Here is a 26,299-nt window from a genome sequence, read left to right on the forward strand (position 1 = left end):
CCAAAGAGCTCTATTTTGGTCTCATCAGACCACAGCACCTTCTCCCAGTCACTCACAGAATCATTCAGGTGTTCATTGGCAAACTTCAGACGGGCCTGCACATGTGCCTTCTTGAGCAGGGGGACCTTGCGAGCCCTGCAGGATTTTAATCCATTGCGGTGTAATGTGTTTCCAATGGTTTTCTTGGTGACTGCGGTCCCTGCTAATTTGAGGTCATTAACTAACTCCTCCCGTGTAGTTCTAGGATGCTTTTTCACCTTTCTCAGAATCATTGACACCCCACGAGGTGAGATCTTGCGTGGAGCCCCAGAGCGAGGTCGATTGATGGTCATTTTGTGCTCCTTCCATTTTCGAACAATCGCACCAACAGTTGTCACCTTCTCTTCTAATGGTTTTGTAGCCCATTCCAGCCTTGTGCAGGTCTACAATTTTGTCTCTGACATCCTTGGACAGCTCTTTGGTCTTTCCCATGTTGGAGAGTTTGGAGTCTGCTTGATTGATTGATTCTGTGGACAGGTGTCTTTTATACAGGTGACTAGTTAAGACAGGTGTCCTTAATGAGGTTGACTAATTGAGTAGAAGTGTCTAACCACTCTGTGGGAGCCAGAACTCTTAATGGTTGGTAGGGGTTCAAAAACTTATTTCACTCAATGAAATGCAAATCAGTTGCTATCTTTTATTTAAAGTTATTTTTTCGATTTTCCTTTTGATGTGCTATCTGCCACTGTTAAAATAAACCTACCATTGAAATGATACTGTTCTGAGACTTTTCATTTCTTTGTCATTGGACAAACTTACAAAATCAGTGAGGGGTCAAATAATTATTTCCTCCACTGTAACTGGAAGAGTCATGAGCCGGACCTGATTTTTATTATTGAGTGCTATTCTGATATCTACCACTTTTAGTAATGCAGGTGTCAGGTAGCTGTTATCTTGCTACCTTCCCATTGTTCTGCTTATCGGCTGCTTGTCGAGAAATTTAAAAACTAGCCCTATAGAAAAATGCAACATAAAGCATACCTGAGCATCATCTTCTGTTCAATCGGAAATGCTTCGGGTCTCACTGCTGATTTGCTGAGCTCAAGCAGGGTCCGTATTGGCTGGGAGACCCCGAAGCATTTTCGATTGAACGGATAGACTATGTGAGAAAGGAGACATGAGGGGGGTCGAAGCAGGCTAGTTAAGGGGTCTTTTATACCTGGAGGGGGTGTAGTTCTCCTTTAAAGGTAAACTATACTCCCAGAATGAATACTTAACAGACAAAAAGTTCATATTATGTTAAGTGACCTATTAAAGAATCTCGCCAAACTGGAATATATATCAGTAAATATTGCCCTTTTACATCCTTTCCCTTGAGCCACCATTTTGTGATGGGCTGTGTGCTCCCTCTGAGATCACCTTACAGCAAGTAATGTAGCTCTAACTGTAACAGGAAGTAGTGTGGAAGCAAAAGGCAGAACTCTGTCCATTAATTGGCTGATTTGAGCCAGCATGTATGTGTGCCTTGGCTTGTTTGTATGCACTGTGAATCCTTAATTCACATTAATTCTTAAATGGCAATTTTCTATTTAGAATTACCCAATAGAACATACTACTAAAAGAGTATATTTATATGAAAATGGTTTATTTAGATGAAGCAGGATTTTACATGAACTTGTTTATGCAATACATTTTTAGAGAGACCTACACTGTTTGGGGGTATAGTTTTCCTTTAAACACCAATTGATGAGAATATATCATCTATGTCATCTGTGATTATCTTAGTTTCCAAGCACAAAGGTACACTTAAAGATTCAGACTTGTCATTGGCCGTTATATGACCTGATGCCAAAAGAACATCTGTGGTAGCTGTTGACACTTCTTGAGCACCAAGGTTCAGATCTAAACAAATTGAAGCATTTTTATGATGGGTCCTTTCAACTCCAGATTCAGAATAAATAATGGGATGGTTCAGAGCATTCAGACGTTTTCTCTTCCTTCGGCAAGTGACCTTATGTTTAACAGTCCACTTGAGTCTTGGTATTCTCAAACTAGGCATGTGATGATTTCGCCTTAGATTTCCTTGACACAAGCTTTGACAGACAGACTTTTTAAAACAACGCAATTTCTTTTGCAGGCTTAAAAGAAGAAAAAAAGGGAGAAAGTACTGAGCTAACTTTAACAAATTAATAAATAACTTAATAATAATAGTCACATTTAGCAGTGAAAAGTTTCATATCATATAAAAAAGGTGGGTCTTAGCTCTTTCAGCATTTGGCCAGGGAGGACCATCCACTTACTTAAGAACCTCAGGAAAAAATAAGCATCCTTTGCACATTTTACAATGGACTGCTTATGTATAGATACGTAAATGTATTAGGGCCCTATTATGTGCCCTCTGCTATAGGATCATTTATAAACACTGGTCAAATCTGCACCTGGGCAGCTACCACTGGCAATCAATCAAATGTGGCCTTTCATTGTTCTACCTACGTCTTGCAAAATAAAAAAAAATCACAGATAGGCTGCTATCAGTTTTTGTCCAGTGTTTATAACTGAGTCCCACGTTTGTTCTGCATCCGACCTCCATCTTTGCACCACAGTGTGCTGATTCACGAAGATGACTGGAATGCTTCTAAAAAAATTATTTGTGCACAGCAAACCCATGTTTGCAAATCAATATTTTGGCAAAGCTCCAATGCAGAACCCTAATTCTTAGCTAAGCAAAGGCAGCACAGTAAAAGCAGCGACCTACAATTGTAGTTTTTGTTGTTAAAATTTGAAAGAGCCCCTTTACATACCTGTAGCCGAGCAATTCAACATGTTTGAGTCTGTTTGCTCGGAGACATTTTTTCCGGAAGAACAAGACTTCTGGCAGCAACTTTCTACGTTTGCACCATTTTAGTGCATATTGCAGTTTTTCAGCAAGTTCTCTGAACGTCTCTGTTTCCTGGAGCTTAGGCACTAGGTGGCCTGCACATTCAGAATTTGATTTTCGATAGCACTGAATGATCCGTTTGTTCTTAGAGGCCATGGACTTCTTTTTCACATTACAGGGCTGGGTATAGTTTTAAAAAAAAACAAAAAAAACCCAACAAACTATTAAAGAAACATGCTAAGCTGAAATACTGCACCCATCTAAGGCAGTATATCACAAACCACAGGTCTCACAGCTCTTAAACGTAAATACTGTGTAAGATTTCTCTGCACTTGAATATGGATATCATTTGTTGTATCAGCATATGTTTTAATCATTTTAAAGGAGAAGGAAAGGCACTTGGGGGTGCCAGAAAAGTGACTTTTATCGCTGGTGCCCGTTAGGAGAAAACCGTACCAGCCTGGAGTAGCTGTGAGCGTGGTCTCCTCTTCCTTCTACTGTGCATGCGCCGACCCAGGGATTTTGACAACAGAAGGAAGCGCTCGCTGCAGGTACCCCGGGCTGGTGCGGTTTTCTCCTAACAGGTGCACCAGCCCGGGTGGTAAGCAATTAAATGAATAGCTGTGTCTGTAAATAGGCAGAGGGGAGGATAGCAGGCAGAGGGATATGATTTCTAAATAATCGACTAACAAACAGTAGAAATAACTCTAGTGGTCGCATAGTAAAGGAGCCTCGGTCGGTGCATTTTTTCCAAAAAGCAGAACCGACTTGGGGATAAAAACTTAAGATATCAGATTCAATAGTAAGTGGGGGGACTTAACATACTGACATCCCCAATGAATCCAGGCTTCCTTTCCTTTGAATATTTATAATTTTGAGACTTTAAAATTGACAGGAACAAACAAAAGTGTATCAGGCAAATTTCATATTAAGGGAGTCATGTTTAGTGTGTTGAGTATTACTAAACTTACATGATTAAAGCTGGATTGTTGTTTCTGACATAAGGTTTTGACATCAAATGTTCCACAGTTATCTGTGTACAAAATCCCACAAATGTTAATATGTTATACGTAACTATATATAGATGTTATTATAATTGAAAAACTAAATATTACTAAAAGTAAACTGCAGTAAATCACATCTATGCAGTACACACCTGTGTGCCCACAAATGTGATGATAAACTGTGACACTGTCCAGGCTAAGCACACACATTAAATAAATCACACTGGTTGCTTGGTTTGAAAAGAACTTATAGTATTTATATACGGAAACCATCGAACTGAACTTACATATTCTTTAATGTATCTGCCCTAACACTGATTTTCCAGAAGCATGTGCTTTTTTTCTTATAACCAAATGTTACCTCTGTAAGATCTTTTGGCCTGTACTGGAAGGCCAATATCAACAACAGTTTCCACTGTGTCTGTTAACTCTTCAAAGGCAGATTTATGCCTTTCTTCCTCATTATCATCCAGGTCATGTGATGAAAAGACTGTATGCAGGATTTGCAGAGCTCCTTTTTTGAATGATATATGAGGTAACTTTCTTTTATTGATACTAGCATACACTGGTCCCAGAAAATCTTCAATCTTTGTTGGAAAAGTAAAGTTCTTAATATATGGCATATTTTGGAAATCAGATACTTCTTTCTGCAAGAGGTATTGTGCCCCATATAGAGAAATCAACTTCTTTAAAATGCCTCTGTGCAAAACCCTGGAAAAAAAATCTGAAATTTAGGCAAAACTACTAAAAGAAAAAAATGAATTCTATAAGCTGGCTCATTTCTTATTCCTAACTACAAATTGCTTTAAAAACTACCCACACAAGTTCAGTTTAGCTGCTCTCAGGCCTTTCTGATGACAGTTCTTCGATGTCTAGGTCTAAAGTCAAAAACCAGAACCTGATTATAGAAATGTGGCCACCAAAACTTAAATGTCAGATTTCATATGATTATGAAAAAGGAATTTGCACTGAATGCTGCAGATATATAACTTCCCTATTTTAGGCCATATCAGTTTTACAGGCAGTTGGGAGGTCTATTGTGGCTGAATTAGCAACTTAATTTTACTGAGTAGCAATTTTAATAAATCAGTGTCAGCAAATCAATTGAAGAGGTCAAATGACACTAATGAGGTGAAATTTATAAGGTCAATAGAGATTGATCTTTTTGCAGTTATGCTCTATAGCAAATCTGAAGAACACAGAGAACCCTTAAAACTGTAGTCTATATAATCTACATATTTAACTTGTGCACATATAAATATATCCTAACACGCAGTTTAAATTCCTTAACTGTATCCACCACACCTGCTGGAAGGCTACAAACCATTTCTGTAAAGACTACTCCATATAACCTGTGTGTGATTAAATGCTGACCAACCAGATCTATGTATTTCTTTTAAGTACTATTTTATCTCTGAAAAACACTAAATTATGTTATAAATATTTTAATGTACGGAATATACAAACCAGAGCCGGCTAAGCAATCCTAAAAGTACCACATTGGCAACTATGAATTCCTCAAGGTAAATATGCTGTAGACATAAACTGAAGATACAGTTAAGGGCAGTCCTGCACACCAAAATTGGTACTATTTATTTTATATATCTGTCAATTTCAAAATGAAATCTTTTTTTCTAGTATTTATGAATGAAATTCTGAAATCCAGTTAAAGTTGAACTGATATAATAAGATGTGTAAAAATATGTTAGGATATAATTGAACTTTAACATTAACTTAAATTTTTTTAACCAATTTTTAAATGCACATTTAAAAAGAGTTGTTTTTTTCCCAAATGACCCAAGATAAGACATAACCAGCACTGGCAAATAAAACATTAAAAAAATAATGAAAACTTTCACTTATCAAAGAAAGCACTCATCCGTAAAAAGTAAATGTAATTATAAGCTCTATGCTTTAAACGGAATAATACTTTTTTATGGACAGAACTGTAATATTTTCCAATACAGGTATGGGACCTGTTATCCAGAATGCTCGGGAATTGGGGTTTTCCAGATAAGGGATCTTTCCTTAATTTGGATCTCCATAACTTAAGTCTGCTAAAGATTATTTAAATATTGAATAAACCCAACAGGCTTGTTTTGCTTCCAATAAGCAATATTATATCTTAGTTGGGATCAAGTACAAGGTACTGTTTTATTATTACAGAGAAAAAGGAAATAACTTTGAAAAATTAGAATTATTTGCTTATAATGGAGTCTATGGGAGATGGCCTTTTAGTAATTCGAAACTTTCTGGATAATGTGTTTCCAGATAAGGAATCCCATACCTGTACATGTACACATATTGCTATCTATTATCCATGCGAGAGCATTTTGATCTTGGGGTTTTCCGGATACAGGGTTTATTTGTAATTTGAAGCACCATGTGTTAAAGCTATTAAAAATATTTCAGCATTAATAAACAAACCAGGATTGTTTTGCCTTTAATTTTGATGTAAGCGTAGTTATCAAGAACCGCTTGTTAAATAGATTATTAGAAATGCTGTATTTTGGGACTTTCTGGATAATGGATGTTATGGTATATCCCGTACCAGTAATTATTTGCTTTTGTCAGTTACTATATATAAAATTATCTAGCTGCATTGATGAATTGAGGAATATTGGCCTGGAACATATTTGTACTTGGATAGAAAACTGAGTAAAGGATAGATTACAGAGAGTCGTGGTAAATGAAAATGAACATTTTCTAATGGGGCCAGTGTTAGTGGAGTACCACAGGGGTCAGTCCTTGGTCCTTTGCTTTTTAACTTGTTTATTAATGACCTGGAGGAGGGCATTGAAAGTACTGTTTCTATTTTTGCTGACAAAAAGTTCCATGCAGGATGCTCTCACTTTGCAGGAAGATTTGCCAAAATTGGAAAACTGGGTATCAAAATGGATATTAATGAGCTTGAGAGAGTGCAGAGACGTTCAACTAAACTGGTAAAGGGGATGGAAGTTTTAAACTATGAGGTTAGACTGTCAAGATTGGGGAGCATTAGAGGGGATAATAGGCAGATGGGGTGTGTTGTTTTTTACCCATAAAAATCAGTGCACTAGAGGCTTCCCCTTTAGATTAGAGGAACGGAGGTGGTTTTTCCACAGTGAGGGTTGTGGAATGCCCTTCCGAGTGATGTTTTGGTAATGCCTTTAAGAGAGGCCTGGATGAGTTCTTGAACAAGCATAATATCCAAGGCTATTGTGAGACTAAAGTCTACAGTTAGTATTAATGTTGGTATATATGGTTTATGTATGTGAGTGTATAGATAGATCAGTATAGGTTTGTGTGTGTGCTAGGTTCACTTGGAAGGGTTGAACTTGATGGACTCTGGCCTTTTTTTAACCCTATGTAAGTATGTAAAATCCCTTCATCTAAAAAGGAGAATTACTATTATTTGATAAACATTCTGTAGGGCAGTGCTGTCCAACTTCTGCGGTGCCGAGGGCCAGAATGTCTCGCGCATACATGGTGGACGGCCGCTAATGGAAGCCACTCCCCCCTTTTGAACCACACCCACTTCAAACCACACCCATTTTTATCACAATGGTGGTAGTGCAGCAAAAACCCAAATGCTTGGTCCTCACTGCAGGGATATCAACCATCACTCATATGTGAAAGAATTATATTATGTCATATTAAGACACACCCTAAAATCCATATGACTTCTCCTCCCCTGTGGATAGCACAGCAACCCCCATAAATAATTACACACCTTAGGGACCATTTACTGGCTATTTCCAACTGCTAACAAACTCCCAGAACAAACCCCTGCCAGGTTCACCTCCAACAGGCAGCACAGGGTAGCAGTCTGCCTGCCCTACGCTACCTGTGTGTGCCATACTCTGCCTGCCCCATGATGCCTGTGTCTGCCATATGCTGCCTGTGTGTGTCATACTCTGCCTGCCCTATGATGCCTGTGTGTGCCATACTCTGCCCTACCCTGCCTGTGTGCCATACTCTGCCTGCCATATGCTGCCTGTGTGTGCCATACTCTGCCCTACCCTGCCTGTGTGCCATACTCTACCTGCCATATGCTGCCTGTGTGTGCCATACTCTGCCCTACCCTGCCTGTGCCATACTCTGCCCTACCCTGCCTGTGTGTTCAATACCCTCCCTGTCCTATGCTGCCTGTGTGTGCCATACCCTCCCTGCCCCATGCTGCCTATGTGCCATACTCTGCCTACCCTATGCTGCCTACACACAGGCCTGAGGTGTGAACAGGAGAACAATATGGGTGATTACAGCCTGAGCCTGAGGTGTGAACACTGCAGGGGGTAAACAATGCATAGATTAAAAGGTGTGAACAGTACAGGGGATTACATGTTTAAACAATACAGGGGGATTACAGCCTGAATCTGAGGTGAGAACCATGCAGGGGGGCAGTTAATCTCAGTACTGATACCATTTAAAGCTTATACAAGGGTAAACCATCAAAGCAGCCAGACAGGTGGGGGGCCACACAGAGGGGGGTCGCGGGCCTGGCCGCCAGTTGGACAGCACTGCTGTAGGGTAATTTTGCCATTTTTAAATGGTAAGGGGCCAGCATGAGAACAGAGGCTCATATTTTTGGTCAGTAATCCTGCAGCCTGAACAACATAATACTGTGTACATAATTACATAGAAGGATACTGGAAGGCTTTTTCGCAGCAGTCCATAAGTCGCAAAAACAACTTGCAGGCACCCAGTATTTTTATAGACACAACTTCAATAATAGGTTGACTTGGCAGGCAACAGTGCTTTTCTGCTGTCAAAACATTTTTCCTGCATAAAACAAATTCGAAAAAATGTAATATTAACATGTTACTCTGAACATTTTTGTTACATAAACAACAACGAACAATTAAGCAATCAGCATAGTTAATTAAAAGGGAAATATGTCTAATTTATACTTCATATTTGTGTGTGCTTACCCTCAGACAATAGATTCTCAGCCCCTTTAATTAATATACAGTATTATACTATAGTATTCCAACTATGCAGTTACTATACAATATCAAACACTGGGGGTTATTTATGGAGGCCCTAAAGTGCAAGAATATGCCCTCCTACTGCTTAGGTAGTAGATTAGGTCTAGCAGTGCTCTGCACCATACTCTGGATAAAAATCTGGAGTGGAAAGCACAGCTCCAGCAGCAAATGGCAGCCATGCCATAGAATAAGCATAGGGCTCAGTGGCAGCCTGCTGGCATTCCCACTCTGGAACAAGTGAATGGCGTGCAAGTTAAAGTTAATGGCAACTACTCCTATTCTAGACACCTAGGGGCTGATTTACTAACCCACGAATCCGACCCGAATTGGAAAAGTTCCGACTTGAAAACGAACATTTTGCGACTTTTTCGTATGTTTTGCGATTTTTTCGGATTCTGTACGAATTTTTCGTTACCAATACGATTTTTGCGTAAAAACGCGAGTTTTTCGTATCCATTACGAAAGTTGCGTAAAAAGTTGCGCATTTTTCGTAGCGTTAAAACTTACGCGAAAAGTTGCGCATTTTTCGTAGCGTTAAAACTTAACGCTACGAAAAGTGCGCAACTTTTCGCGTAAGTTTTAACGCTACGCAAAATGCGCAACTTTTTACGCAACTTTCGTAATGGATAGGAAAACTCGCGTTTTTACGCAAAAATCGTATTGGATCCGAAAAATTCGTAAAGAATCCGAAAAAATTGCAAAACATACGAAAAAATCGCAAAGTACCGATCATTACGAAAAAAACGCAATCGGACTCCATTCGACCCGTTCGTGGGTAAGTAAATCAGCCCCCTAGGGTTTATTATTTACATTAAGTTAAATAGCACCTTAAAACTGCTGTAGAATGCGAAAAAAAAAAAATAATGATAGTTGTTGTGGTTGGCTTGATAATGTAATGTTTGAAATATATTGTCGTAGTTGATGGTTTTGAAATTAAATAATTAAATTACCAACATACTACCAACCACTGCAGTTTTTAGCTTGTACTGAATGGGCATCTAATATCTAGATATCAATGTTTTCTTAGACCTACATTTAAAAATAATTCTAAAAAGAGTTTGTATTTTCTTTATTACTTACTTGTGCTTCCATGACAGTTATGCTATAATATAGGCTTTATTTACACAGGAAAGCACAGCATTATCTAAGTACCTGATCAGTTTTAAAACCAGGCATATACCTGTGCAGAAAACACTGCCCATATTGTATGAAATCTTCAATGGTAGTACAAATATGAAATATGCATGCATAAAATAAATGCACACAAATGCTAAATTAAAAATAAACCATGAGTGCACAACAGATCTGCCTAGGGTTGATAGCTTCAGATCCATCATACCCTGGACAGGGGACAACTGGGCTATCAAGTTGAAAACCAGACACATTGCAACCCTAAATCTAACTGTTTTATGTCCTCTTGCCACAATACAAGGTTCTTAAACATTTAAAAACCAGAACAATGTTTTGAATTAAATACAATCATCTTACCCAAAATATCTTGGACACAAATCAAGCATCTCTTGAATAGTAACTTCTAAACCCATAGCTGCTAGTCGTTTCAAGCATTGCTCTACCTGCAGGACAAATTTACTATATTACCAGTCAAGAATGTATTATAGAAGATAGTATTGCTAATGCCCTGTCCATCCCCTTTTATTAACTTAGAGAGAGTTCAGAGATAAACGACACCTGGCATAACCAACCACATGGGTATTCTCAATCAGCAGGTTGAACACTAGAAGTGAAATGCTCTGGTTTAAGCAAGATTCCTTTAAAAAATACACCTGGTTACTGAATTGCCCCTACTTCCTGTTGCACGTGCCATATTAGGTGTTTCCCAAATTTAGATGCACAAATGTGCATATTTTTCCTGTGACAGGCTGATATAGTATCACTACTTCAAGTTTCAGTTAAAACAAAAAAAAATTGAATAATTTAAAAAGTACACACCTACTTATTTCTCTTCAAGCATAAATAGAATTTGAACTATGAATGTTGACTATGCAGTATGACTTTCTATGTTAATTATGCAAAATAGGTTTCCTGGTTATAGGTGCAAAGAATTTCCATGTCTATAGTACTGAGAAATAGTAGTAGTTAAAAATGCCCAACTAACAATATATCTTAAAGGGCTGGTATGTACATATACACATTTGCTAAATATAAGCATATAAGTATGCTAAATAGGGCTTGTGTTAAAATATATTCTGATTAAAGAAATCAATAGTTTTGTAGCAGTGACCAAACATGGGCTACCAAACGCAGTGTTACGTTGCCCTAAGCTGTGGTCTTTGTTATGCTTTGAGATAAGGAGCAGTTTATAATAAAGAGGTCCTGTCTGTGGACTAATAATTTGTTTTACTAGTTTTACTCTTATAACAGCAACTCAACAGAGCTTGAAGTGTTAACATAAAAGTGGTTCTATTTTTTTTTTTTTGTTTAGGGCAAATATATTTTAGGGCAACAACATGCATAAGGTATGTTTAGCATAGCCCCTACTGATTACATTCATCTTCAGTAGGGTGTATACTATCCCCTTTAGTACTGCCTTCCTTGCAAACGTGATCATAAATGGGTTGACCCGTACAATATTAATACTGATTCTACGGGCTGAAAGGACTGATAATGTATACATAATTGCTTGAAACAATTTCGATAAAAATGGATGATCCTCAGTATACCATGATCACAAGATTAACTGTCAGACCAGCCCACCAACTAGCCATTACACACCCAGATCATCTTACATTAAGGCAGAAATGAACCAAAGTGCCTGATCAAATATTGACATTTATGGGCAGTTTAAAGGACAATGAAAGGTTAATATAAATTAAAAGTAAGTCTAAAGGCATTCTTTTTAAGTACTTACTGCATATCTAAATTCCCAGATCCCTGCTTGCTTCTCTGAGATATGGTGCTGGCAGCCTACAGCAGTGTGAAGACTACAGTGACATCACTGAAATCTCTTCCCTTCCTGTAGGCTGCCAGCGGCATGTGTGTAACTTGATCCTGTCTCCTGTTCTGAGCTACACATGCCCACCAGCCAATCAGAAGCGGCTCTGGCAGAGGGGAGGGGGGGAGGGAATGAAACACATGTGCAGTATGAAGCAAGGAGGGAAAGAAAGGGAGAATACCTTTTTAGAGATGGCTGCCTGTTCTAGAAAATGTGAAGTAAGTGTGACTGAGTAAATATTTGATTAGGTGAGCCAAAAGTGTGGCGTTTTTACTAAACAATAGGAGGAACTATTGGGCAGTATGCTTTTTAAATTTTGACTTGCATTCTCCTTTAAGGCTACAGGAGGATACATAAATGTTCTGTACAATGTCCTGGTTTTGTCAATCTATAAAATATTCACTAAAACACATGCTTTTATAAAGTGAAATCAAATAAAATAGAATATGAGATATCAATACCTGTTTTAAAGCCAAATATGGTTTATGGTAACCAAGTTGATGGTGGTAGACATACAATATCGAATATAATGCAGATTTTTCTGTCTCCAATACTTTGCTCATTAGGGACTGCTTCACAGAAAGACATTTTTCCACAACTGCTTTAATATATTCCTCTGAATGATAATAAAAAAAGACCATGAAAGCAAAAATAACTTTTATAATTTAAAATCTGAATTTACCGAACAAAAAAACACCCCTTTAAAATATGGCTACCTCATTTTAATTTCAGTGTCCCATAAAATGGACTGTAGAGCTGGATGGTGCTCATTCACCACACTAGACATCTTCCTTAAAATCTAACTTTATTCCAAGATGTGGGATCATTTTGCAAAACTATCAAGACATGTTTTGTGGCAGCTTGCCACTTCAACTAAAATGGAAAATGTGTGTCCTTTAAGTGGATTCATGTCACTACAAACAGCTTTAAACTCAATCTACTCCTCACTAATTGGGAACCCTAACTCTGGGATCCCCAAACATTTTTACTCATGAGCCCCACTCAGATGTCAGAAGTGTTGGTAAGCCACACAAGCATGATAAAAAATTTCTTGAGGATAATGAATAAGGGCTGTGATTGGCTATTTGGTAGCCCCATGTGTACTGCTATCCTGCAGGAGGCTCTGCTTGGATGAAAATGGTGTCTTTCAAAAATTTGCCTTCAAGACAGAAATTAAAAAAAGGGCACCTGGAAGCAATATGTTGCTCACAAGCCACAGGTTAGGGATCACAGCCAGAGCCTTATTCACCAACATGTAACAGCATGTCAGCTATACGAGTAGTTACACAAACAAGTAAATATCTAACTGATTTGTAATAAGTTACTGCATTTGAGAAAACAGAAATGCACCAGTGCTACTAGAACTTTGGCAGTAACTAATACAGGAGATATTTTTCCTTAAAGGGGACCTGTCACCCAGACATAAAAAGCTGTATAATAAAAGCCCCTTGCAAATTAAACATGAAACCCAAATTCCAGCTGTCAATCACATATTGCCTGTCCCACCTCTATGCCTTAAGCATAGAGCCAGAGCAATTTTACATTTCATATAGCACTCACTCACTCACCCCCACGTAACTGTGTAGCCAGTGCATGAGAACAGGCATCAGGTCCCATATTCTGGCACATACACAAGATTTTGAGGTTATACAAAATTTGCCTTAATAACATTGCCCACAAAATGGCACCTGCCTGCTTGCTCTGCTTGTGTAATCCCAAGACTGAAAGATAGAAGATTTTATTAATGTTGTGAAGTTTATTTTGCTTGACAAACACAATCAAAGAATTTGGAAATATTTCTTAGGGTGACAGGTCCCCTTTAAAAGCGCTAGAAATAAGTTTGCCAAAAAAATTTAAATGAAGGAACTTTCCAAAGTACATTTAGAAACTTGCACTGCTTTTAAAGCGGTTTCTAAATGTAACTGCAGGATCGCTTATCAGCTGATAAACACAGAAGGGGACAGGAATACCCTGCTTCCAATCGAGTTGACATTTAGAAATAAATCTACAAACTTCTGAAACGGTATAATGAATGCATATTGGAAAGTCTCTTTGGCATTGTGATACTGACACGAAAAAACTACTTTTTAAATTATGAATCTACATAAAAAGTTACTTATATGTTGGGTTAATCATTTTTTGCATATAGGGCTGCTTTTGTAATTGTTACTTGAAGTCCCTAAACCTGACTGTTTAGCCAACCTGACTGTCCCTTCTCAGCCCGTCAGTTATAGCTTCTAATGCTAACGGCCTCCTGCTGCACAAATATGGCAGCCCCCTTATAGGGGAACATGGGGGATCAGTTAGGGAATGTAAAAGCATCAGGAAATACTTTCATGGCAACATTGTAAAGATCATGCAAAGACAACATTATGGTAAATGTAAAAAGTGTTTCTGGTGTCAGTATCTCTTTAAGGCTTGGCATCAAGTTCCAAATAAAATGTATTGTATAAAAATGTGTTTTTCGCTTTAATAAACCATTCGAGCTGGCCAAACTGTAGCCATTAGTGTAGTACATGAACTACGAGACCTTAAATTTGCACTCGAAATACATTGGGTGCCGCCGCTAGTCAGCGAGGATTTCGCAAATAACATCACGACCAAAATACCAGTCCTGCATATTACTATAAAGGAGTAAGAGCAGACCGGAGCTGCGCTTTCTGTCGCCCCCTCCCCTCAAGGCACACCTGTCTCTGCACTCGCAGGCACGGTCACCAAGCTCTGAATGGCAGGGCGAGGAATGTGCAGTCGGTTCCACGGCTCAGACGCCATGCTCGGATATCCCAAGGAACAGTCTACACATCCCTGACTTCTGCGCGCACATGTGCATACTCTAAACACTTCCGCCAGTGACTACTTCCTGTCCTGAGACCGTGTTTTCGACGTTGTACGTAACAACATTGTACCACGTGGGCAGGAGGGACTTTATGCAGATGTAAAGTGAAACAATCAATACAAAGACCGTATTAGTATTTCTGTGCAGATATGTTTATTTGGCTCACAGAAAGTTCACTTTATAACCCATATAGTTTGTCTAAAAAAATCAGTAATGGGCTCAGGTTAGGAGGTATGACGTTTAATAACCCATAGAAACCACATATCTGTTAGCATTTACTGGTCACATTTTCTTTGTTTATTATTTGTTATTTAACAAATATCCTTTGTTAAGTTGGTTGTTCTGGGCTTCAAGACCAAATGCCAAGTTGCTGACTATGTTTACATTATTCAAAACTCTTACAATAAATGATAAACTGTAAGGAAAAATAGATTTATTACTTTCACAGATAAGGAGAAACTTTTTGTTTTTTGATGTGTAACCCCCATTTGGCTATAAAATAGTCAAACCCATGCTAGTGTAGGTATTAGAGCATGGCGTACATGCGACAGGATGGGCCTTCCCTATATGGAAGGGACCATGCGGAGCAAGGGTGTAGTGTAACTACAACTCACTGTAGCTGAGTGCAGTGCAATTTACCAAAGATGGACGCCAGAAGGTTCTTGCAGTTGAACTATAGCACAGTTTGTCAGAAACAAATAAAGCAACAGGGTTATACTCACACAGATGATACAGATGTTAAATGATAGTACACTCTGAGGACAACAAGAGAAGATACACACTGGTTTATCCCACCTCCTTTTAGAGTCTGGGCAGGGTAAATGCACCTGGTCTGCTTGGCACCCCCCTTGAAGCAATCAGGATAGATACCTCAGTCCTCAGGTTGATAACCCCTAGCTTGAGAGTCCTGCAGCCGACTGTAGAACAGGGTTGAGATACTGCCTGTCTCCTATGTCTTAACCGTGGCCCTATGCTGAGGCAACATTGCCTGTATGGAAGAATACTTCCAGCTACTTTCCTTGTTGGAGCCGAGCTGCTCTTGCTTCCTACCCTTTCTATCTCACTCTCCTATAGAGTTCTTTTACAAGAGTAACTATCTAACTAGTCCTCGTTCACGGGGTCCCTGTCCCGACCTCACTAGAATATAGAATGGGTACTCTAGGGCAATAACTTACTGGGGCCTATTCTGATCCCAGGCTCAGTGACCTGTTCCTGAGACACAGAGACAGCCAAAGAGAAAGCCACACCTCCTTACTAAAAACTATATTGGAGTGCAAGGGGGTGTGATCAACCAAATAAACCAATAGGCACATAGATAAAGGATAAACTAGATACATGGGTCTTTGCCCAGCAGCTGTGGTTTCTAGGCCTGATTCTGACTAGGGCATTTTCTGCATGGAGTTTTTATGCTTTTTTTTTTGTATTCAAGGAAGTCTTTATTGTTTTTAATTTCTTTTTATGTTAACATGGGTCTCCTTCAACACTACAAAAACAAAGTGGCAGGCTAATTGGCTTTAATTAAATTGACCCTGGTGTGTGTGCAAAATGTAGAACTACAAATGTCTGATACAGAGCAGACTACAAATAGCGAACTCCCAAATATTTTTTTTATTTGAAACAACATTTATTAGTTATAATGCTATTTTGATACATAGATATAGAAGTAGTACAGATTTGCAAACTAAATTTACCTGACAGGTAATCACAATGGTTTGGATTTGTTTTGACAAGGGTTCCCAATAGCAGCTTAGATTACCTTGTTATACTGTAAATTTCCTATAAAATAAATTACAAGCATTATGGCTAGAAGATGCTCCACTGAGAAATTGGCCTTTTGGGTGAGAATTCCCTTCACCTGCTCTGTCCTTAAAAGGAAAATTACCCCACTTTTTAACATGAGCTCAATCAGTCAGGCTTATGTAGAAAAGGTGCATAAACACTATCTAAACTTCCAAAAATAAATAAATGTCATTTTCTACACAGACTGAAGGGATACTATGATACACTGTCTAACCATTTCCCAACATCCCTTAAGCTGGCCATACACGCACCGATAATAGCATACGCAACCTCGTTTCGTACGATATTTGGTGTGTGTATGGCAAGTTGGCGATCCGACTGATATTACAGGAGGCTGCTGATATCAGTCAACTCGCCGATCGGCCAGGTTAAAAGATTTTGATCGGGCGCCATAGAAGGCGCCTGATCAGAATCTGCCTTCAGGGCTGAATCGGCCGAAGGAGGTAGAAATCCTATTGTTTCTACCTCCTTATCTGCCATTTCAGCCCTGAAAGGTTAGTGGCCGATTGTACAATCTTTCGATCGACCAATGGTCGCACGAAAGATTGGAAATCGTCACGTGTGTGGCCACCTTTAGAGTGACAGTGTGCAGTGATGGATTCTGATGGACACTTGCTAATGCTGTGTAAATTCTGGGATTTGAAGTCCCTCTGCTTTTCATAGTGTGTGGTACATAAATTTTCTGGAAATCAGGGGGACTTCAAGTCCCAGGAGCCATCATTTCACAGTAGAACAAGGTGAGGGAAAGGTTGCATTATACTCTCAGCCTAAGGGGAACTGGCCCTTGCCACCAAGATAGGTATTATGGTTTCCTTCAATTGGAATCAAGTATGCCTGAGTAAAAAAAGGAATTATATTTTCTCTTTAACTGGTCACATGGAATGTATTTCTTTAGTAAAAATTCTAGGATCAATTTTATTAATTTTACCATGTGTGTCATGCTGAAAACATCATTGCATTTAACTGTGTGTTATATATAGTGACAGTCACAATAAAACCTTTAATTACAAGTTATCAACGGTCTTCTGAATCCAAGAGAAAACATGTGTATTTATTTCTGTCATAACATCTTCCATTGTTTCTCCCTTTACTGCCATGCCATGATTTGCATTTTTAATCCAGTGGATCTGGGCAGGAACTTTCATCTTGCTGACAACATTTTTTAACAGGGTCTGTAAAGAGAACAATGATGATTGACCACTAATGGTCATTTAGAAATTGACATACAGACAGCATACAAGAGATAAGAGCCTGGGGTAAGCAATATAAACCTAAAACCTTTACAGAAGAATGATGTATACTAAAAGTAATAGTTAACCTGATCACACATTTCATCAGATGATCCTGAAACAAACAATACTGGTTTCGTCAATGATAGTATATCTTCATCTCGCAGCTTGGCCTTTGAATTTGCAGGATGCAGTGGATAGGATAGGCAGATGAGCCCCTGAATAAACTCATTATCATTCTCACAAGCCTCTCTCATTACTGAAGCAGCGGCACGAGATCCCATAGATCGACCTTTATGACAAAGGCAAAGCAGATATGCATTTTTAAACAGTGACTGCAATCACTGCCATGTTTCTTCAAAATAGATTTCAGTGCCAATGGTTTATTTATAATCACAAGAAAGAAATATTTTGGAGGAATGCTATCAACATGTTTAATATTTATTACTAAATGGGTAGGGGGACATACAGTACTACTTTTTATTGCTAAAGCCTTCCTTCTGTAAGCAAGTAGTCCCCCAAATATATGTCTATAATTTACTTTACTGCAGGGCTCTAGTAATCTGGGCACTGATCACACAGTCACAGTCGCTGAGCCACCTAAAAGTTCATGGAGGTGCCAAATAACAGCTAAGACTAGCTATTAGGTAGCCTCTATGCACACTGTCATCTTACAGGAGGCTTTATTTAGTAGTAAATCTTGTTTTATTCAAAACTTGCCACCAAGTCAGGAATACAAAAATAACTACCTGGTTTAGGGGCACTGAGAAGCAACATCCAAGGGGTTGGGAAGCAACATGTTGCTCAATATCCACTGGTTGGGGATCACTTATCTAGAGGATGCAAAAATACTTAAAAGCACTGATGGCAAAGACTCACAAAAGTCCCTTAAGTGGAATTTGTACACTATTAATATTTAGGGATTTATTGTGTGCATTATAATTCTTTTTAATGAAGGGGGTTAATGACAATTTAGAAGCAAATCACAGGGAGTGGGTGACTGGGCTTCTCACCGTGATTTGAACCAAGTTTTAACCCAATGGAGAGTGGGGCTGTAAGAGAGATACTCTTGAAGAATCAGGGTGACTTAACATGTCTGGAATAAACATTTTAAGACACCAAGACTTGGACCGATTCGGCAGCTAATCGGCCCGTGTAGGGGCAGAACCGAGGGGCCGGGCCGACCGATATCTGGCCTGAAATTGGCCAGATATCGATCAGCCAGGTTAGAAAATCCAGTCGGATCGGGGGCCGCATCGGCTCGTTGATGCGGTCCCCGAACTGATTGCCGCGTGCAGAATCGCGTGCAGAATCGCGTGCAGAATCACGACATCGCCAAGTGAGCGGATCTGCCCGTGTATGGTCAGCTTTACTGATTGTGTATTCTATCATGACTTACCAGCAAGAAACACACTGGAAATTTTATGTTCTTCATGAGACTTCAAAAATGCCTAAGAAGTACAATGATGAGGAAAATGTAGTAAAATTGTATTATAGACCTTTAAATTTTACAATTTTGTATATAATATTTTACACAAACCTCATTTTCTGAGATATTTTTTGTTAAATGTTTTTATAGGGATGCATCTTTACCATTATTCTGGGTCTCTTAGGAGCACTGTAATTTTTCCTCTTTTAAAATTTACAAGACCAATAACTAGGATATACAGGTAAACGTGCACATGTGGCAATAAAAAACATTGCTAAACAAGACTATGCATCTAAAGATTCAATAGATATTGTTATTTGTGTTCTAAAAGAATAAGTGCACCAATCTATAAACATGAAAACTAGATTGCAGAAATAAAATGAAAACTTATATCAGAATCTGTAACCCACTGTTATGTAACTGAACTCTCTGTGGTACTGAGAGCTTTGATGGGAATTGCCTCTCTTAGTTAATCCTACTGCCTCACACCTGGGAGAAGATTACTTTGCTGGTTACTAGAGCAAAACATCCCACAGGTAGATACTTATGTGCAGTCTCTACCACTCTGCTTCTCAACACCCACGTAGACTCACTCCTTTCTCAGGGTAATATAGGGCTTCCCTTAAGCTCTGCCCATTGCCCATGTCACTGGCAAACATTGTTTTATTGGGTATATAACAGAAATATTTTAAATTGGGGTTATCTTACAAATCAGAGTAGAGACTTGCCATGGCTACCACCAGTCATAAACCTTATTTGGGACACCACAGTAATGTGCCTTTATTATTGCCAATCCGGCAATACTGATATAAAGCTGAAACCCACTTGCAGTTCCTGAACTGTAATTATTATTAAAGGAACAAAAATTAAACAAAGTAAACACAGATTTCCGGGGTATTCCACAGCCTCACTGCCCTCACAGTGCAGAACCATTTTCATTTACTTTCACATATTCTATTCATCCCAAATCTCTTGCTTTACATTTTTATTATTTATATATTTTAAAATAATTTGGGATTTCATTTTACAGCAATGTCCTTTTTCCCTTCTACAGTTGTCAACATAATCTCAAAGCAGACCTTTTTATGATCACTACTCCCTAAGGGCCCTAACAGACAAGGAGATTAGTCGCCCCACAATAAATCTTTTCTAGCAAGGGTGGCTAATCTCCTCTGAATGCTTTCCCACCAACATTCAAGTAAATCACCAGTGGGAAAACATACAAGTGACTTTGGCTTTCCAAGGGTCTTAAATGCTCATCTACCTCGGTGCTGGAAATATGTATATCTGTAGTTGTGCCCTCCCATTACATAGAGTTACTTACCAAAACAGCTCTGTAAGCCTTTGTCCTATAAACAAGATTGAGCCCTTTACATGTAAATCGGAGACAAAAAATGCCATGTGTTGCCAGATAACTTGCCAAGGATACCAGATGGGGGAAGTTCATGTCTCCTCCAGCTCCATGTGTTAGTATCACTCCATGCCTTACAGGGTTAGATGCTCCAGGAACACAAATCACAGCATCGAGATACTTCTCACCAAATGGAATTTTAATTCTGTCCTACAGTACATGTAAAGACAATAATGCTGCTAATTACCTGTAAAATACATTATACAACCTGCCTAAGAGCATATCAAACTTGAAGGGTAACTGTTGATATCATAAAACATTTACTTAGAGAATTTGATCACTATTATAGATGCTTAATAATTCATTATGGGTCTTATTTTTTTATACATTCCAGTGGAGAAAAAATGATTCACTGCCTTCCACTCTTTGAATGTGTGTGCACTGAAAAGGATGGGGATCCTCCCATCAGTGCATGCACAGAGCAGATTATGGTAAAAAAAATGCACACTTATCCACTGTTCACCTGTCACTAATTCTTACATTGTTCTGTTGGAACCGTTGTGTCTGATGCACATGGAGCAGTAACTGGTGGGCCTCCGCACAAAAAATGATTACTTCAGCATTTTGGTGAGGAGTCTGCCTATCACCACTCTGTGTGCTTTAGACACCCATATGCCATTAGCCTAAGAGCGTTGTTTTGCATTTTTAAGAGACTGATGGTGACATCTATTTATTTTCATTGGTACACCACAGGTCACTACTCTTTAGTATCCAGCGTTTAGGAAAAAACAGGGAGTTGTAGTGTCACTGCAACTAAAGGTATGTTTGCACTGCTACTCTTTAGCTATAAAGGGCGTTATGACAAACATTTCTTAAGCAAGAAGTCACTTAAAAATACAGTGCACTGCAGATCACAGACCCATGGGCAGATACAGAAAACCAAAGGCACAGCATTGTAGGTGAAATCTAACATCACAAGGGAAAGAAATGGATTTCACTGCTTAAAGAAGAAGGAAAGGCAAAGTCACTTGGGGGTGCCAAAATGTTAGGCATCGCCAAGTGACTTTAATCACCTACCTTGCATCCTGGGCTGGTGCCCCTGTTAGGAGAAAACAGCACCAGCCTGGGGTAATTGTAGCAAGCGCTTCCTCCTTCCTGCTTCATTTTCTGGCAAATGCCAGTGTTAAAGTTCGGCTTTTCACTCCATTGCGCATGCGCGCGCGAGCGAAGCAGGAAGTTCTGCAGCTACCCCGGGCTGGTGCTGTTCTCTCCGAACAGGGGCACCAGACTGGGGTACAAGGTAGGCGATTTTTACCACTTGGGGGTGCCTAAGATTTTGGCACCCCAAGTGACTTTGCCTTTCCTTCTCCTTTAAAGCAAGTGTACCAGCTTTGCACACTGTTGAAGTGATTTTAGTCCATTATTCCAGTCATATTTGCACCATGTTGTTCAGATTAGTCAGATGATACTTGCGCATGTTGTAAGTGGCATACAATCAGAGCTAATCTGAATAACCTAGATTAAATGTGTCTGGAGAAATGGGCCAATAATTTCTCCTAAAAGTGTGAAAAACTGGTTATAACTCCACTGTCTACAGCAGTGCTCTCCACATTGCTCACCTGTTCACACCTCAGACAGCACCAGCAGGCACTCTGCCTGCCCTACCCTGCCTGTGTGTGCCATACTCTGCCTGCCCTACCCTGCCTATGTGTGCCATACTTTGCCTGCCCTTCGCTGCCTGAGTGCCATACTCTGCCTGCCCTACCCTGCCTGTGTGTGCCATACCCTGCCTGCCCTATGCTGCCTGTGTGTGCTATACTCTCCCTGCCCTGCCTGTGTGTGCCATACTCTGCCTGTGTACAATTGTTTTTTTTCCGTTTATTCACGGCTATGTATATTTGTTGTGAAATCAGCCTGTTAGGTGGAGTGTGTACCTTGTTGGCTTTTTAAGAGACTTAGCAGTTAAAATAATTTTTGATTCAGTGATTACCTTCATTGTCAAGATTCTTTTTGACCCCATTTTTAAGGGTTTGTTCATCATAGTTCTTACATCGGGCACTTGTGTCTATTGAAATGCACACAAAATGCAGCAAAATATAGATATTGTGTTTGTGTGCAATTTTTTTTATAATACAAGTGCATTTTGCATGCTTGACATGCATTTCTCTATATTATTATAATTTATATTTATAATCAGCTGGTACACTTAGATGAAATGTCTATGTGTAGGCAGCAAAGCAGAAAAAAATGAGACAGACAGAGGAGCATTGCATCCTGGTCAACACGGGTTTTCCTTGTCCTTTATAGGTTAAATTATGTCGATATTTTAAATAGAAACAGGCAACAACTAATTCTGAACGGATACAACTACATAGCATATCTGCATTCAGAATGTATCTTGCTCTCAAACAAATATTGCAGTTTTCCCACTACACTAGTCACAAGCAACAAAGGGAAAGCGAATAACCAAGCTCAATGATCAGCTTCCAGTTCCAAGCTCCATTACTGTACCTCTGTGTATTCACTCATGGCACGCACATTCCCAGCACTTCCTAGTCAGGGGGCGTGTCAGCCACAGTAACAGCCAATGGGGAAGAGAGGAGGCAGTCACCTGATCGCTTTAGAATTGCTTAATTTGTGTCCGTCCTCCTGATGTTGGGACAGTACTGTTTAGTATAAGCTGATGAACAGATATCGAACACTGACTTTTTTAAGAATCTTATTTGAATAAATGTGGGGTGCAGAGGCACATTTACTTTGCTGTGAAATAAGGGTTGTCATGTAATCATTATGAATCCGGAAAACCCCAGGTCCCATGCATTCTGGATAACAGGTCCTATACCTGTACTTTATCCTACAATTTCAATCTGAATATTAGTTTTAGATCACTGCATTTAAAAGTCCAACAATTTGTCAGAAGAATGTGTTTGGCCAGCTTAACTATGGAGGGTGGTACTATAGGGTACAAATGTTTTTGCCTGGAGGCTTGAAAAAGATGCACTAAGTCCCTGATTAGGACATAAAGTAATAAATGTAATTAATAGATTCCATTTCCTATACTGTGCCACATATTTTTTGCTGCCAGTTAATGTTTGGGCAATCTTATTGCTACACAGGAGGAATAGTTATCAGCCGGTAACATTACATTAACATTTATTTATAAAGCGCCAACATATTCCGCAGCGCTGTACAATAAGTGGGTTTCATACATTGGACATACAGAGTAACATATAAAGCAATCAATAACCGATACAAGAGGTGAAGAGGGCCCTGCCCAAAAGAGCACATGAACTAAATGAAGCTTGCTTTCTTTGTGTCAGGAAACCAATGCAAACACATTTTGTAACAAAGTTAGTAGTTCTTTTTCCATCATTTTGAAATATTTGATTCTAACTGCCTCACACTCCCCATTTCAGCCAATGGCATGAAATGATTGTGTCACACAGAGGCTGTCATGAAATGCTGGGGGGGCTTTTACTGTGGCTGCCATGCAATGCAGGTGCCACAGTGTGTCATAAAATGCTCATGCACACAAATATACAGGCCACTGCACACAACTTGTAGTGCACACAAAGGGGCCCATTTACTTACTCACGAACGGGCCGAATGCGTCCGATTGCGTTTTTTTCGTAATGATCGGTATTTTGCGATTTTTTCGGAAAATTATCGCGACTTTTTCGTTACCAATACGATTTTTGCGGAAAAACGTGAGTTTTTCGTAGCCATTCCGAAAGTTGCGATTTTTTCGTAGCGTTAAAACTTGCGCAAAAAATTGCGATTTTTTCGTAGTGTTAAAACTTGCGCAAAACGTTGCGCCTTTTAAGTTTTAACGCTACGAAAAAAGCGCAACTTTTCGCGCAAGTTTTAACGCTACGAAAAAATCGCAACTTTCGGAATGGCTACGAAAAACTCGCGTTTTTTCGCGCAAATCGTATTGGTAACGAAAAAGTCGCGATAATTTCCGAAAAGTCGTAAAGGCGCCGAAAAAAATCGCAAAAAATACGAAAAAGTCGCAAAATGTTCGTTTTCCAATCGGAATTTTTCCAATTCGGTCGAAAGAATTGTGTGTGAAAACATAACAATTGGCATTTATTCTGACCTGAGCAAACATTTTTGTGCACACACTTTTCTTGGGCACATAACCGAGAAGAAATTAAAGTAAACATTGGGGACACTGTGTCTGCCTTAAAGGGGTTAGCTTTTAGTATAATGTAGAGAGCAATATTCTAAGACAATTTGCAATTGGTCTTTATTCTTTATTATTTGTAGACTTTTTATTATTTCAGTTTTTGTTCGCCAGCTCTCTAGCTTGGAGATTCAGCAGCTATTTGGTTGCTAGGATTCAAATTACCTTAGCAACCAGGGTGTGGTTTAAATTAAAGAATAATATATGAATAGGAGAGGGCCTGAATAGAAAAATAAGTGATATAAGGTAACAATAACAATTAAAGTATACTTTCGTAGAGCAATTTTTTTTTGAGTTAGAAGAAGTAGGCAAAAAATTCAAAAACTATGACAAACAAATAATGATTGAAAAGTTGGCTTTTTATAACATAGTAAAAGGTAACATAAAGGTGAACCACAGCTTTAATGCTACTGAACTTTGTGGGTCTGATGCTGGCCTTTCAACCAGGAAAAAAGGGTGTGTCTTTGTAAAATGGGAATTATATTTAGTTGTGGCCAAAAAATTCCCGACATGCTGTGTGCAGCAGACCTTTTCTCTATCTCTCTTAATGATTGTAAAATGTTGGGAGGTATGCACATTTATTTAACTCTAGCAGCAGTTCCATTATGTAACTTTATTGCCAACAACTAGAAAAATAATGGTTGCTCTATCTATAAGTTAATTAGCAAAAGACAGAGAAAATTAAAAGCTACATTTATTATATTAAATGAAATATCACAGAAACATTACAAGTCATGTAGATTTCAAGACTGTATATTTTTATTTTGTAAATTTATGTGCAGTACTTAAAAATAGACTATACATTCTGTTCTTGTCATATAAAGGATATAAAATGATATTTACAGCTCCATGCATTTCTTCATTTCAAAATAAAGACGTTTAAAAGTCGTCAATGTTTTAGTGGCCCCACTCGTGTGTTATAGTCCTAAATAAAGCAGATGTGCTTTTACAATCAAAACACTTTATCTTTACCGCTCAGCACATAAATTCACTTTAAAATTCTTAATACTGATTGAAAAAGGAATACACCTGTAGGCTTCTTTAAAAACAGCTGCTAAATTGCAGTTACCAATAGTTAGGTCTTTGTTTTCATTTTCTAACCTGTAGTAGACTGATAATTGACAAACTAGTGTTTGGTGTCTATTGGCAACTGCACCTATAGCTGTATATCAGCCTTTCTAAAGAGATAAAATAATTTTTTTAAATGCACCATAAAGGTAGCCATAATGAGGTAGGAATGATGGTTGCAGGACTATTATGTTTGGGGTAAAAAAAATTGTATATTCTTTTCAGCCTGGAGCATGCAACTTGAATAATGGAGAACTGAATGTACTTGAAGTACATTCATAATATATTAAAATAGAAAAAATACATTTTGAACTTATAAAACCACACTTACACATATGCCTTTTAATATGATCAGTATGTATTCTAGTAGATGCTTATTCAAACACCTGTGTGTAAGAGCTCATATAAGCACTTTATTAAGTGTTTCAACCTAGAGTTTTGAAGGTAATACTTGACTGGCACTTTCTATTTGCTGTGTATATAATAGAAGAGTTAAAACTCCTGCCACATGGAGCACTTTCTTGGTCTGTGTATAAGCACAAGCAGAGAAACTGCCCCTCCATTTCTAAACACTCTTTGTTGCGTCTGCACCCTGAGTCACTACGTGGGACTGGGTGCA

The 26,299-nt window shown here is 38.8% G+C and overlaps 2 protein-coding genes across 4 annotated transcripts; both read right to left on the bottom strand.

Annotated features, from left to right (window-relative positions):
- Positions 1–1,607: 1,607 nt before the first annotated feature.
- nepro (nucleolus and neural progenitor protein) lies at positions 1,608–14,646 on the bottom strand. The gene is made up of 9 exons (XM_002933010.5): positions 14,469–14,646; positions 12,243–12,397; positions 10,317–10,402; positions 8,491–8,622; positions 5,329–5,406; positions 4,223–4,572; positions 3,829–3,890; positions 2,781–3,037; positions 1,608–2,117 (listed from the first exon to the last, which is right to left on the bottom strand). Exons 1-9 carry the CDS (start codon positions 14,551–14,553, stop codon positions 1,712–1,714), a joined length of 1,611 nt encoding a protein of 536 aa, XP_002933056.1. The 5' UTR covers positions 14,554–14,646; the 3' UTR covers positions 1,608–1,711.
- Positions 14,647–16,204: 1,558 nt separating this feature from the next.
- On the bottom strand, positions 16,205–23,037 carry tex30 (testis expressed 30). 3 transcript variants are annotated; one of them, NM_001016528.2, is given in 5 exon segments: positions 16,205–17,589; positions 17,736–17,938; positions 19,046–19,097; positions 20,400–20,636; positions 22,938–22,977. In NM_001016528.2, coding segments are annotated over 4 exon segments (546 nt in total). In that variant the 5' UTR covers positions 20,523–20,636; positions 22,938–22,977; the 3' UTR covers positions 16,205–17,421.
- Between the last annotated feature and the right edge of the window lie 3,262 nt (positions 23,038–26,299).

Source organism: Xenopus tropicalis, chromosome 2 (assembly GCF_000004195.4).
Source record: "Xenopus tropicalis strain Nigerian chromosome 2, UCB_Xtro_10.0, whole genome shotgun sequence".
Lineage (NCBI taxonomy): Eukaryota > Metazoa > Chordata > Amphibia > Anura > Pipidae > Xenopus > Xenopus tropicalis.